The sequence below is a fragment of the Phlebotomus argentipes genome, unplaced genomic scaffold, assembly GCF_947086385.1.
Source record: "Phlebotomus argentipes unplaced genomic scaffold, Phlebotomus argentipes genome assembly scaffold_4, whole genome shotgun sequence".
NCBI classification, from domain to species: domain Eukaryota; kingdom Metazoa; phylum Arthropoda; class Insecta; order Diptera; family Psychodidae; genus Phlebotomus; species Phlebotomus argentipes.
In genome coordinates, this window is record NW_026776174.1 from 5,469,389 (window position 1) to 5,484,652 (window position 15,264).

At 42.4% G+C, this 15,264-nt stretch overlaps 1 protein-coding gene across 1 annotated transcript; it reads right to left on the reverse strand.

Moving 5' to 3' along the window:
- Positions 1–95: 95 nt before the first annotated feature.
- LOC132258369 (uncharacterized) lies at positions 96–15,241 on the reverse strand. The gene is made up of 7 exons (XM_059755676.1): positions 15,044–15,241; positions 8,690–8,872; positions 8,280–8,387; positions 5,173–5,457; positions 3,584–4,567; positions 1,824–1,953; positions 96–1,761 (listed from the first exon to the last, which is right to left on the reverse strand). The coding sequence occupies exons 2-7, from the start codon at positions 8,840–8,842 to the stop codon at positions 1,400–1,402; spliced, it is 2,022 nt and encodes a 673-aa protein (XP_059611659.1). The 5' UTR covers positions 8,843–8,872; positions 15,044–15,241; the 3' UTR covers positions 96–1,399.
- Positions 15,242–15,264: the final 23 nt, after the last annotated feature.

The window sequence follows — 15,264 nt, forward strand, 5'->3', positions numbered from 1 at the left end:
TTTTAGGTATATTAAATACATGATGATTAGTGAAACAATGGCTGTAAAATTTAATTATTACAGAAATAAAACTGAAATCGTTACAAAGACAAAAAAAATCACTGCGGTATTAACAATTACTCATATATTTATTTTCTTCAACTGAATTTCGCATCTACGCACAATATGACTTGTCAGTTAACAACTTGTGGCATCATTCCAGCATTTCTCCAGCGCAGAAGCCACTCAGATAAACTTACATTCATTTACACACAATTAATGACTTTCTTATCACCTACACGACTATCTCATAATTGAGTATTACAGTAATTGTATGAATCTTTTGATATGTAAAATAATACTTGTAGTTTTTGATTTCTCCTAAACGATTTTATTCAACACTATCATCGTTATCAAATGGACTGAGCGTGCTCAAAAACAGGGCGACAATTTTGCATGACTCCAAGTTGATCACATGAATTTTTCACATTGGAACGCATCTCTGAGGTAAAGTCCAATAGATTTTCAGTATTTGCCCATACAAAATATGCTGTTAACTATGAACTTTTGATACCAGTGACGTCCACACACTTGAGTTCATCTCCTTAATAATCTCTTAACAGCTAACATTTCGCACCGTCAATATCACACCTACACAATAAAACGATTCATAATATCTTGAATACATCAATCAATTTTTGGGGTTCAGCAGACAAGTTCTATATGTTAAGCTAATCTTTGATTATATTTCTGGATTATTGACTTACTATTTGACATTCTATTTTGAAAGTCTTTTGATCATGTGCACTTATTCAGGCCAAATAGGAGAAAATGCTTCAAAATCCATTTCAGTTTTAGGGCTCTGCTTTGAAAGCATTAGAGCAAGATGTTCAGAGAAATATTTTGTCTCAAGATCAAGGAAATTTCGAAAAAATCTCAGACACAAACCAATCAAAAATTAATTATTTGAATTCCGGAAGAAATATCAATTGATTTTGTACGTTAACCTCTGGTATAATGAACATAGGAAATTGGAAAATTCCAGATATTTCTATCTAAGTAAAACGCAATGAATTTCAAAAAGAATGTAAAAATGTGGATCTTGAAATTGTTTAAAATATCGTTTCTTTTGATTAATTTCAACTGAGTGTCTCTCAATTGCACCTAAAAGTGATCATCAACTCCAAAGCGACTTCCTCAAAATGCAATTTCACAGGCTCTTGCAATATTTTCACACAGAACATTCGCCCAGAAGGGACACACTTTATCGAGTATTGAATGAGTTATAGTAGTAGTAAAGGACTAGAGATGGAGGGATGCAGAGTCGAGCAAAGGTGGACTTGTGGCGTGGTTCGCGCGCCTTTGCGGCGGACAACTGCAGGAGCGAAGGCGCAGATGAGCTCCTGGCCGAGGGTTAGCGTCACAATTGCGGCGCCTGCGACTTTCTCTGCGCCTCCAGGCGCATCTCCAGCATCGCGTACGGCGGCACGCACAGGACCAGGAGCACGGAGAGGATGAGGATCTTGGGGTTCTCGCAGAGGAAGCCGTGGGCGGCGAAGGTGACGCCCAGGCCCAGGAAGCGTAGCGCCTGGAGAGGCGACGTGACCTCGGCCACGTGATTGGTGTGGGTAATGGAGACCAAGGCGAAGATGAGCGTCTCCCAGACGGCATTGCACACGCCCCAGGCGGCCGTGATGACATAGAACAGGGCGCTATCATCACTCGACGGTTTCCATTGCGACAGCACGAGCAACAGGCAGGCGTGGAAGAAAAATCCTGCCACTGGAGCGGAAGAAATTCAATTAGAGACTCCATCCGGACAGCGTGGATTTGCTGATACTCACCGATGACAACAATCCGCTTTGTATGGCGCAACAGCATGCTGAGGGTGCAGGAAGCGATTGATTGCATTATGCCCATTCCAACGAGGGCGCCGGCCACCATGTGGGGTCCCAGGGAGCACGAGACGAACGCCTGGAGACAGAGGAAATTTATTCGTAAATTGTGTGCCTCGAGACATGGCAAGATTGAGCATTAAAATCAAATCAATTCAAAACACTTTTCACTTTCCCTAGGCGACCCTTTTTCTTGCCTCTCCAAGGACAAGCGAAAGGGGGTATTTAGCTGACACAAAAAATGACCCTGTGCTCAAGGTTTCTCTGAGATTTCTTCCTGACAAGAAACGAAGAGCATTAATCATGCTTCAATTTAATACTCTTCGCCAGAGGAAATTAAAGTTTTCCATGCAAAATTCACAGCTCAAATTCCTCCGTGGTCCGATATTTTGAGAAATTTCGTGACTTCTCTGACCTTTCCTGATGGTGCTAAACTCCTGATCAAACAGGGAAGGGTCTTTTTACCACCGAAATCAATTCCTGAGGAGCGCGTGAAAAGGAATATTCCCACGATACATTGTCCTCTCTGGCCTGTGAGACTCTTGCGAATCTACTCAATCTTTTATTAGAGACAGAAAGTCATTGGGGATTTTCTGAATTGCACACTAAACACCCCAAAACTGGCTTACTTTCCCACCCTTGGCACACACAAACGCCCTTATTCACTCCATAAACACCATCTTTTGGGAAAGAAATTGCCATTTAGACGTGAAATTTTCACGTATTTATCTTCGCCATTGTGGAGTTTAAATGACACGCTAATATTATTAGGGGCGTATTGAAAAAAAAACAGCGGAGAGATTGAATTTGAAATTGTTCCTCACCGCCACAACGCGCCGCAATATATGAAAAGAGGAGAGTTCCGCAGTGGCGTAGTTGTGATTTTGTGATCCTTTCAGTCAAATGTTTGTGGTAAAGTGTACAATCGAGTAATTCGCATGGTTTTTAGGAAGTGCAAATGCTCAGAATGATATACAAGAATTAGAAGTTACGTGCAATTTGTTGTTACGCCACTGCAGAGAAGATGAGCTTAAAGAATATACACACTCTTTTGTATACCTTCCCAGTTCTCTCGTGTAGGCGAGACAAACAACCCCACTATCGGGCGCCCCTTTCCCTTGAACTCCAGCAATTTTCTCAAGCGAACACGCTGACAGTTTACTTTTACACGAAATCTTGACATTGATTAAAACTTTTTCCACACACCCAGAAAGCTCATTGTCGCGCAGCGTCTCCTGTGCCGAGATGCTGGGCACCGAGACACTTTCCACCCCGTCAGTCTCAATCAGGCGAGCGATACCGTATAAATTGATGACACTAACTGAATAAGGGAATTAATTCCCCACAATTATTCCGCTGTTTACTTGCTGCACGATTTTCTATGCACGGGACGGCAAGTAGGTCAGTACTGGCCGAATTGGAAATCGTGATAAGCTGCACGTGGGATGCTGTCGGAATATCAAATTGCCCAACCTCCTCGAGAACACCGGTCAATTATGCAAATATTATAAAATGATCCCAAGAATATCCTCTGTATTCTTCAGGGTATCTTGTAAAAATTTCATAAAACACACAACGGATATGGCAAAGACTTCTCAAATGCCGCTATTGTGCTCCAATTGTGAATGCCCTCAAAGCAAGATTATGGTATTTGCATAATTTTCTCAGCAATTTGTGTACCACTCTTTCCTCAATAGTAATCCTCTCACCTTCATATAATCCGAGAGGATGTATCCCTGCTCTGTGCCAATGAAATAGGCCATCGGACCGGCGAACAGGAGCGTGTCGGAGATGCCACGGATCGGCTCCACGCGCAAATTACTGTCGATGTGGCCGGAGAGCGAGCTGAGCGCCAGCGCGATGAGCGACATGCCTAGGAATACTCCGATGATGGTCTTCGTGCCGATGTGGAGCTCAAAGGAGCCACTCAAGATCTCCGAGGCATTGCCAAATTGAGTAGGTCTCAACCAAACGGGACACAAATCCGCCCCGCAAATCCTCTCTCCGTGCTCATTCGTGTCGAAGAAGGCGTCCAGGAAGCCTTCGGGTGAGATGATCAGGGATTTCTCAGTGCTTGTGCCGTTCAGTGGAGAGGATTCACTGATATTTGCCACTCTAGTGGCATTCATCGTTGGGATTCCTGCCATTTCTATAGTTTGTCGCAGAGGCACAAATGCACTGGTGATGTTCGTACTCAGACAGGCTGTCTCGCTTCTGGAAACACACGACAGGATCGTCGAGGCCAGCAGGGCTCCGAAGATAATGCCCAAATCCTGGGCAGCGTGATACCATCTCGCCAAACGACGCACATTCTCTTCCCGACTGCAGAGATTCCGGTGATCTGAGTCATAAGCATCCGCTGGATAGCATTCGTGCTGACCACAACTCAGCTTTCCGGCCATGGACACTACCAGACTCTGCTTCCCTACCCAGGCGGGTCCCAGCGTGATGCCTAGCACCACATAGCCCGGAAGCAGCACGTAGATTGACGGGAAGAAGTGCGTGGCGAGGTACACGCAGAGCCCGGTGTAGCTCACGAGGATCACAACGTAGTAGCCGAGCTTCCGGATGAGGCGCGTGGCCAGCAAGCACATGCCGGCCGTGATGAAGAAGCTGAGGCTGAGCAGAATGGAGCCAATGTCTGGCCCGAAATAGATCCACGAGTTCTGTTCGAACCATGCAGAGCTGGATCCCTGTTTGGGAAAAGGGTGAGTCAATTAAATCCACATAAATTGTGGGCATTTAAAACTGGATTAGGGGGCAGTTATAAATGGACTTCTCACCCTAGAGACAGAGTTGAATAGACAGCAGATAAGCATCACTAAGTAACTCAATGCGAAGACAGTGGTGTCGCGCTTGATACTCTTTTGAATTGAAATTCTTATCGATTGTGTATGTCTATTAGATTATCTGTTGTTGTCTGTTCATGTAAAACTTGAGTGAATTTTCTTTAGAAGCAGACTCTTGTAGACACACCGCAAAATATAAATTAAAGCTCTGTGAAAAGTGAAGCATCATTGATGTGAAAATAAAGCTTCGACTATCGACTCTTTTGCTGAATCATCATAGAAATAAGGGAAGATAGTAGAGAAATTTTGTTTTAAAATCATTGGAATTCAATAAAAATCGAATTTTGCGGTAGGATTTTAATGTCTTTTCACTACGCCTCTAATGAGTGAATCTCATGCAATTTCTGTTCCACAACTCTGACTCACGAGGATAAAGTTTCCGGGCCAATTTGGGGGACTTAAAAATTTATCACGGGACTTTGCGTCGGGATTTGGACGATGACACTCACCTGTAATCCGATGAGAGGCACTAAGGCGGCTGTGGTTAATCCGTGAGCGATAACTAGCAATATAAAATTCTTTATTACTTTGGCACGAACGTGAACTGGGATCTTATGGCGACACCCACGATTCACGGTCAGGAGGCGTCGCACGGAGTTGGCGCCGATTGAGCTGTTGACGGAGTCACGACGCGCCCGCGTGTTCACGGGGCCCGCGAGGCCACTCAGCGGCGGTTGGCTCTGCGGCCCCACGCGGTGGCTGCGGGACGAGATGGGCGAATAGGCGGTCATATGCTAGAATGGGAAATTATTCACATCAGACCCTCGCACATCATCTCACGACTGTTGTGTGCCTTTGAAATATAATATTCCAGTCATTCACCCTGGCGGAGACCAAGATTCTGTGTGTTGTCAATTGCCAGAAGGCTGAACGCGATGGGATCGAAATCTTGTGAATAATAGCAGAATTTCATATACACAACAAAAACGAGGGTGGAAAAACGTATGAGATAAACAAATAAATCGCATGAAGATTTCTCTCGGGAAACAACAACCAAATATATATTCTCCACTATTTGCTGGGGACTGAAACTAATCCCGTGGAGAATGCTCATTCAATCACCCAATGGCCAATAGAGTGAAAAGAGGGATCAAATAATAAAGTTGAGAATGCCTTTTCTATGAGCCATTCATATCACATTCTACGTCCTCGCTTGGCAACCATCTCCAATTTAAGTGAGGACATAGCACGATATAGAAAAACTACACTATGCAAACACTCCGTGTCCATCTGCACTTTGTCCAAATTTTGCACAAAAAGCACGTCATAGGAATTCTGAGAGTAGAGCATTCCACGAATTCACGGGAAAAATTCAATTTGATTCCTTTGACCGAAGCGCGTTTGTTAAAAATTCAACAATTCTCTATGTGAAATTCATCACATCGCTTTCAATTGTGCGCCCAGAGATTTAACAAATGAGACAACTCAGAGAGCAATGCCCGAAGAATTCTCATGGACGAGAGACTTTTGGGGGTGGATTTGAATTATGGATAAATGATTAGGTCCAAAGATGTGTATAACGAGAGCCTGTGGTGAAGGAATTCGCAATCCAATTGCAGAGGGGAGGAATTTTAATTTTATTGTACTCCAGCGGATAAAAGTATATCATTGAGAATTCTCCTTGAACCACACATTTTCCTCCATCAATGATACGCACAGTGCCGGAGCAGATTTTTCTCTAAGATAAGTAATTTGAAAAATAAGCATTTTTTCCAATTTTCCGGGTGAATTCAAGAACTTTTAGACTAAGTTCTGTCTGGATAAATTCTTTTATTATGAAAAAATATTGAAATACAGTGACTTCTCGGAAAAGCAAATGAAAAGTGAAATTATTTATAAATTTGCCTCCGCCTAATCTTCACTACGCCACTGGTGAGTGGTCGTGAAAGAAATCGAGGACGTGCAACATATTCAAATTTTACTGTCTGGAAAATTCATCCTTATTCCCTTTCATCTGTGAGTATGGATTGCCGAGGATCTTCTCAGTCCTCTGAGCTTGAAAATAGGCCGACGGTGTGAGGAAATTGCTGGCATCGTTTCTTGTGTGGTTGAACTGGTGACAAAATGGGGAAATTAAATAAAATGGTTATTACCATTGATTTGTTTTCTTTCACTCATCTTCTCAGCACTCCAGTGCCAGGGAAAAGCGAAGAAAGATGACGAAAGTTTCGTGCGACTGCGAGGAAATATTAGTCACGTTTCACATTGAATTATGCTCACTCTCTTTCACCCTTTCGATCCGTGAGCGAAGCGTGATTTCTTTTCTTATGTATCTATTTCTGTGTTTGGACGCACACAAGTTTAACGAGACGAAAGTGATCCAAAAGTGATGGTAAAGCCTCTTCTAAAGTCTTTCGGCGGTGAACAAACAATTCTTGTGGCAGAGTAAATAATGCTGAACACAAGACACAAGTTTATGTGATGTGGGATTAAGTGAAGCCTTGAGACTGATGATTCCTATGTGAGGACACCAATTTGCTTATTGTACATAGCAAACATCTCAATGGGGCGGGTGTGTGGATTGGAGAAAAAGCACGACAAGTTGGGCGGCACTCCGGAGGGGAAAATTCCACCATATCAAAGGGAGATATAATGAAAATGGTCTTGTTTAATCTCCACCCTCAAATAAGACCATGAGACACTGTAATTATTTCAATTCTTGATCCTTTTGTAAAGAAAAAGCACAGACACGTGCACGCGCAGGAATGTCTGAAAAGGTCATAAAGACAGATGATATGGATTTTGGGATACACTCTCAAATGAAAGGACCATGAAAAGCACAGGAAAAGTCCTCTAACTTACAGTTCTGAACCTCAGGGGCAGGGCTTTTTGCCTGCAAAGTCCTCAAACTTTGATCCCAACTTGTGTGGAAACAAAACCTAAGTATGAAGTTCTTCATGGTCAGCTTTAAGACTAAATAGCAAAATAAATTCAAAATAACAAATCAGATTCTTTCATGTTGCAATGAACAGCCCTTTGCTACGAACTTTATGACCTACATTTAATAAATCCTGAAACATAAAATCCCAGACTAATTAAAAATTGAAAACGCTGCTTTCATTCTCACTCTCTGATTTTCTATGATTTCCCAAAGCTTTTCCATTGCTGCTGTTAAATCATTTTAATTAATACGTCAAGCTTTAGTTAACTGATTAAAATTTTATCATACACACATCACGAGATGAGCGAATGTAATAAAAGTTTCTGTCATCAAGAGAGAAGATCAATTCTGGAAAGTGTCAATAAAGCGAAAAAAGAACAGAATTATTCGTTCTCCAAGTGGGGCGAAGGAAAAAATTGAGGAAGTTTGTAATTACGGCCAGAAAACCAGATGAGATTTCTTTCCCGCGCTTCCCGAGAAACTTGATAAACTCCGTGACGATACTGAATGGGGGTGAATTCTGGGAAATTTGCGTGAGATTTATGCCGAGAAAAATCAGCTTAGAGCGAGAAAAGGGCGGGGATTAGAGATGACGGTGCATTTTCCTGAATCCCACACACTCACATCCTCAGAAGAGACTGAAAGTGTCAAGGTTGAGCAAGAGATAAGACTCACCTCAATCATGGGATCATCCCAAATGTGATAAGTTGCACCTGAGCTCCGTGTTCGCAGGACTCGTCTGCTGGTTAATGAATGTCTATGGGGCTGCTTCGGAAGTGGCGCCTATACAAAAGGGGATTTTTCATTTAATCAAGGATGAAGGAATTAAACGGCACGCGTGGAATGGGGAGAAATATGGGGCAGATTCTCCTGAAAGCACTATCTCTCTGCCACCCTGTTCCCATCCCATCGCACACATCAGCATATATTGTGGCGCAGAGAGTGAATTGCAAATACCCGGCGTCCCCACTGTAGCTCTTCGATTTATGAATGTTCCATGCAAACTGGCCTTGGTCGTAAATCAGTGTCTGCTTCCCTTTTCCCGGGGAATCGCCTTAAATGTTACATGATCCCGCACAACTCACCTGGTGTGTGAACACGGGAAGACGATCCCGATCTCGGTCTCTGGAGAAATCACGCTCTCTCGCCAATTCCCTGGCCAATTCTCGCTCCTTCTCGCGCGTCTTCTTCTCCTCCCGCTCGCGATATAGATCATTCAAATTCGGTAGACTCCCCATTTGCCGCGGATTCTGCACAACAAGACTCAACTGGAAGGAATGAAGAGAAATGTTTTAAATACAAATCGTTCATTTTGATTGTGTTATAATTAAAAGTTAGAGATTTATCCAGTTAGTGAAAATCTAGTAAAACACCTCAAAAAAGATAAGTTGAACTGGCAGAAAAAATGAATTGGATCAAAAATAGTGTACTGTAGCTCTTGTTTGCATTAAATGTTTGTGAAAATCCTAACAAATTTCTTCAGTTGCACTTTCAAGACCACCACGAACTCAAGCTACCTCCAGAATTCTCATCTCAACCCACAAAGCAAAGCCCCGCGTGTACTTATCAATGTTCTTTTTATTTCTCCGGCTGAGTGACATATTTTGCGATATTGCGTTATTGCGAGACCATTTCTGTTTGCCGAAGACATCCTGTAAATGGTGAGGGAGACTTTAAAAAATCTGTGGGCGGAATTGACGTCACGCCTGGGGAGTTAACATTTGCTCATCAGGTATAGAAATCACAGCTTGTGATTGTGGGATGAAAAAGCTCTCTCCTCGTCTCTCTATGAAAGGTATAGAGGAAAATGAGACAAAGTAAAGCGTCAGCGAAAAAGCTTTTCATTGTCGAAATTAATGAAATAGAAGGAGAATGGGACATTTTATGAAATCTTCATTAATCATATGCGGCAGAATGGTAAATGTGCAAATGGCAAGAAATTGTAGCTTCCATTCTTCTCATTTAACACAGCATCTGTTTCTCTGTTCCGACCACAAACTTTCATACAGAAATTATTTATTTATCTCTGTGAAGCGTGTTTCCATGCAACCGTGGTTGAACATTGATTGCATTGCAGCCTGGGCCAGAGCTTTATCATCCTCTCATGTTGCACCAGTTTGTGACAACATCATTTCCAGGACATCCTCCGCCACCGCATACTCCACGGCACAATGCACGAGGGACGGCTTAATGAGCACGAATTGTCATGATATTATTAAATTGGTGCTCATTACCCAGGCATTAACGTTTGCAGAACTGCATCAATACACAAGTACAATTCCTGGTAAGTTAATTTGCGAGTAAATTCGGAGAAAATCATATTATAGCTTAATCTATGGACACCTACACAAATATTTACTTCATTATGTAGCTGGATTGAAATTACTTCCAGTGAAATTGCGTTCTGCCTATAATAGAGATAGTGTTTTTTTCCTAACATTTCATCCAATTTCAATATCATTTCCGTATACTATGCAATTCACATTCAGACAAATAACATCTCGTAGAACACTCAACAGTCAAGTGACTTCCATGTGTGCAACGAAAATTCATATTCCACGTCAGTTCACGTGGCATGAATTGAGAAGAATGTGTAATGAAATGGGACAAGGTTTTTCGAGGAATCCAACAGTTAGAGAACTGTAAGACAAAGCTCAGAGGGAGTTGAAACCTTGCAAATTTTTGTTGAATCTAAATTTACAGTGAATGAAATTTGTAGTATTTCCCATAAAACACTCTCAATTGATTTCTCACAAAATTGACTGTACATGTGTTTTGCATGCGTGTAATTGGCGCGATGATTTTTGCGAAAATGGCGTGAACAAAAATCCGTGAAAACATTTCACATTTCTTCCGTATTCCCGTGCAAAATTGCCAGTCTGATCGGAAGCTTTTGTGATGCCCTTAAAAGTCGTCTCTGGGGCATTTCTAAGTGCCACTTCCTGGGTGAATCAAATTTCCCTTTTCCGTTCTAGAAAGTCAAGCGAATTAATTAAATCATATCGCCCACTATCTAGTGCCGGAAATACTCTTGAACTTGCACATATATTTCACATATATTTCACTTTGCGGTTTTACTCTCGAAGCACTTCCTCGATTGCGCCAAACATGGTCCATAAATCGGTAAGATATTGCGGCTGAGGAATGAGGCGAATGGAGTCCAAACACATGTGCGTTGTGCAGTAAATGTTTGTGATTTCTCTCGATTGAAATGTACTACGCACAATTTCTTTGGCACAATCTCAACGAAATGCGGCAAAAAGTTGGGCTGTCACACTTGGCATGTCTGTCTGGCGGGCGAAGAGAAGATCATTGGAAAATGAAAATGAAAAATGAGGCCAAAAAATAATAGGAAAATTGTTTTCCTCCCATTCACACCGCACTTCTATTCTTCGCACTGGGAAATTACGCATTCACCCACTCTCGCACATTATATTGCGTTAAATATCGGACCAAAGGATGGGTTTTGACGGAAGGAAGGAAGGAAGGTACCGAATCTAATTTTCTTGGTCCTCTTCCACTCTATTATACTAAAAATAATCACGCCACGTCAATTATAATGGAGAGTTTTTCCTGTTCAGGCTGCTATTCGCTGGCAAAAATTCCCAAATATTGCGCTCAAATTTCCTTATTGAGCAAAACTACCGGATGATGGACAAAAACTTTGGGCTCTTCAGGACTTAACTGTGCTTTGACACAGAGCGAGAAGGTGAGAGATGGACAAAAAAGTACGAATAAAAAGCATCCGTCGTGGCCACAATTTTCAATCAATCTCATCACGGAATAGACCCATTCATGTGTGAATAGCATTGAGGTTTTTTGCCCTCCTTCGCTCTCGCACCCTATCTCTTCCTCCTGCCATATCCGATTCCCATAACTCTGGGCTACATTACGTCCCGTGTCATGCGAGCACGTATCTGCAGCGTTTGACAAACAGTAAGTGCAGAGAAATGACAATCAAACGACCGATCGGAAAATTGAATTGGCACCCAACTTCCGTGCAGGTGGAACACAGAAAGCTCTCTCGCATTTTTCTCCCACATTCATCACTCATTCGGAGAAATTTAATATGTGTAATGCAGTTTAATACCTCTACTTTGAAGCGGATCCGTAAAGCTCACTATGTGTACATAATATGAGAAGGTGAAAAGAAATGACCCATTTATTATCATCATCAACACTCACTCAGGGCTGAAACCTGGCGAAATCTGATCCTTTTCCTTTACATTTCACACTCCCACATCTTCACTATCGCCGTGTGTTTGCACATAAGAGACGAAAACTTCCCCTCAATCCGCCCCATGATTGCTCTTTCACACTCACGGGTGGATTGTTAGGCCGACAAAAGCTCCAGAGAGTGACTGTGAGGCTCAAGAGCTCTTGTCACAATAAGTGAGATCTCTAATAAAATATTTTACAGTATTTTGGGTTAATATTAATAACATAATCTGGGGCCCATCGGTCTCGACCCCTAGTGATTAAGGGTGTCTCTCACGCTCCGCCAAACCCATTTCACTGCCTTTTAAGATGTGCTGGGAGTCCTCTGTCCCTCACCATGAGCATTAGCGTACGTGGCTTCGAGAGGGTTGAATCTTTCAAACATTCCACGTGGAATTTACCTCATCCAGAGGAAAAGCACTGAATTTCTAAATCCTTCGTTTTAGACGTAGGTCTGCAGAGTCATTTCGTGTGTTTTCTTTAGAGTAAACAATCTTTTCTTTCTAGTTCATTTCTACGCTCCGCCCTCTCGAGCATGCAAGTGAAATGTTTCATGCTTTCTGGCGAAATATTTCCGATCTTTCTCATTTTTCAGCGCACACTTCACTTCACCGCATTGAGTACTGAAAGCACTCACTTTGCGTGAGGACGAAAGCGATGTTATACGAGGGATGGATATAAAATGTAGAAGAGCGACGCTTCTTGTGAAAAGTTATGAGAGCTCCAAGACAAATTGTGTGAAGCTCTCATAGTCATGTGTGTGCTTTTCTAGCGCTTTCATGGTGTGTCCCAAGCACACCTTTTGAGCGCTTTTACGCGCTCCGAACTGTGCGACAACCTCCACATCGTCGCTCATATTTGGAGCACCTGGCCACCCAGAGCCTCCCCGGAGCGCTTTGTCTTGTTCTCGTGCACCTCCTCAGCCTGTCCTCGGGCTGCGGCTGGGGAGGAATAATGGATGATGTGTGTCGCTCATCGGTTGTCAGATTCCCCAACTCAAATCATCCCACACACACACACGTGGAAGGGGTGGCGGCTGTGCAAACACTCCCTGGGTAAGGATGTGGCTCATGAGACCCAATAATATGACGTGACAAAGCCCACTTTCTGGATAATTATTGTTCGGCACTATTCATCGGGATTAATGTACGCTGTACTCCTGTATTTATTGTATACACAGTGTTGTTTAGACTTTCCACAAATTCAGATTTAATTGACTTACACCTTCGTCGGCGTTAGCATGTGTTCTCAATTAGTGGCATATAGTTGATCTTTAGTCTGATAGCATGAGAGTTACTCCAAACTCCGTACGTGATTGTACCGTACCTATCTTTGGCAGTGAGACCGCGATTTTTCCATTTCCTTGAGCTTTAATCAACTCTGAGATAAATATCAGATTAAGCGCGCACAAGTAATTCCTATTGAATACTTTTTCAATAAGTTCGCTTACATATTCCCAATTTTTTCTCTCGGCATTGTCAATTTTTCCTTGCTCAATGTCATCCTCGCTATTTGCCTGGGATTTCAACATGCGGAAAGAAATCTGTTACAATACAATGTTCAACTTCCGTTCAACACCAATCGTGCTCCACATAACAAATGTGATCTCATTTTAATTGATGTCACGCGGATAGAAACATCGCGGGTACGAAACATCTATTAATGATAGGTACAATTGACAATTCACGACTTAATTGAGTCATAATCGGGGTCATAAATTCGATGTAGCAATAAATCAGTGCGCTTGTGAACTTGGTAATGCATCTCGTGCGTCGCCAAAAGCTCACGATCTCGACGCTGAGATCACATCCAATGCTATTGGCCTGTCACAAGTCCATGTGAATATGCTTCACCGAAGCATATTTGTAATTTATTGCTCTCTTGTTTAACTTTTAGTGCTGTGAGTGCATTTAAAAGCTCTCTGGCGGAGGTGTGGGCGGCTGTGGGTGTGAGACAAGACACTCAAGAGCACGAGATATACGAAGAAATATTACCAAAGTCTCTCCTCAAACGTGTTCGACTTTTGTACGATGGAACGTGATAAGAGACTCTCATGGAGAGGGAGCTTTTTTGCGATGTGCGGTGCAAAAAAGTTGGCATAATTAGCTAGGACAGACTTTCCTCCTCTTTTTCCACAGTCCTCGACGACCGGGTAAAATATGAGAGAACACGACAAAGCTCTTCTCATTCACTGCTCGCGATGTGGAAATAGTTAAAGTCATGCACGTTAAAGAGATTTTCTCTGTTGTGCAGACCTATTTGACCCAACCCTTGCGAGCAACTCATCATTTTTCCCAGAGACAAAAACCGACGCAACAAAGGCACAACTTCTTCCTCCAGTCATTTTGTTTAGAATAAATACACAAGAACAATGTTTAATGCTAATGGTTGGCTTTTGTATCATCTTCATGCACATATTCTGCGCCCAAGGGGTGGAGATGCTGATGATGATATATAGCGAAATCTCGAGAGAAGTACTCAAAGCATCCCTAATAACACTTCGGTCTCGCAGTTTCTCTGCAGACGTCTATTTGACGTTAGTTTGCTAAAATTATGCTTTCAACGATGCGAGACAAATAGACTTTACCATTATCAAGTAAAGAAATTTTATCATTTTTCATGTTATATGATGTGTAAGGAGTATTTCATATCCTGTCAAAGATTAAACAATGCATAAAGCATAACTTTGACACGCCAATTTCTTAATAGGTAATATTACACATTTTCTAAAGAAATTGCGAAACTACTCCGTAGGGTTTGCTCAACAATATATTCTAAGCGAGGGACTTCACAGCGGTAAGTTCATTATAACTCAAGCTATACTTCGGTAATGAAAGGGGTTGTAAAACAATATTCCGCCGCACAAGGAAATTTATGAACTTTGACGAACCCGCAAGCATAAGGGAAATTAGGAGAATTTCACTGTTAATTTTTGCCAGAGTGAAACTATTACTTAATTAACGGTCTGTGTTTATGATTAGAGCTTTTCTGGCGTAGAAATTGCCATCAATATTGATAAGAGCTTTCCTGTTACGCTCAAATTGCAAGCCGCTCTCGTGGAACTTTTGCAATTATCGTGTGCAATCCCCAGGCCAAATGATGAAATTCAGCCAATTTGAATGTCGAATGGGATGCAACCGGATGCTGGTAAACTACTCTCTCTGACTGACTCTCAGTGGATTGCAATTTGAGCACATGGTTGGGGAAAGTCAAGAGCTCACCTGTTAGATGAGGATCTGCATGAACTGCTCTGCTTGTGTCCCTGCCTCGAAATGGATCTCGCACAGCATCGATGGATATTTGTGGGATGTATTAGAATTTCGCCCTACAGTGTCAATTGAGCCACCTTTGCTCTTTTGCTGGCTCTTCACCTCAGAAGCTCCGTCACTCGGTGCACCAGCGCGAAAGGAGGCCAATAAGTGATGCGGTGAACATGGGAAAA

Excerpts from the sequence above, each read along its gene's own strand:
- LOC132258369 (XM_059755676.1), bottom strand. The coding sequence starts at position 8,842 with ATGGGGAGTCTACCGAATTTGAATGATCTATATCGCGAGCGGGAGGAG. Across the intron at positions 8,388-8,689 it reads TTCCCGTGTTCACACACCAG|GCGCCACTTCCGAAGCAGCC; the intron begins GTGAGTTGTGCG and ends CCTTTTGTATAG. Across the intron at positions 1,762-1,823 it reads AAAGCGGATTGTTGTCATCG|TGGCAGGATTTTTCTTCCAC; the intron begins GTGAGTATCAGC and ends CTTCCGCTCCAG.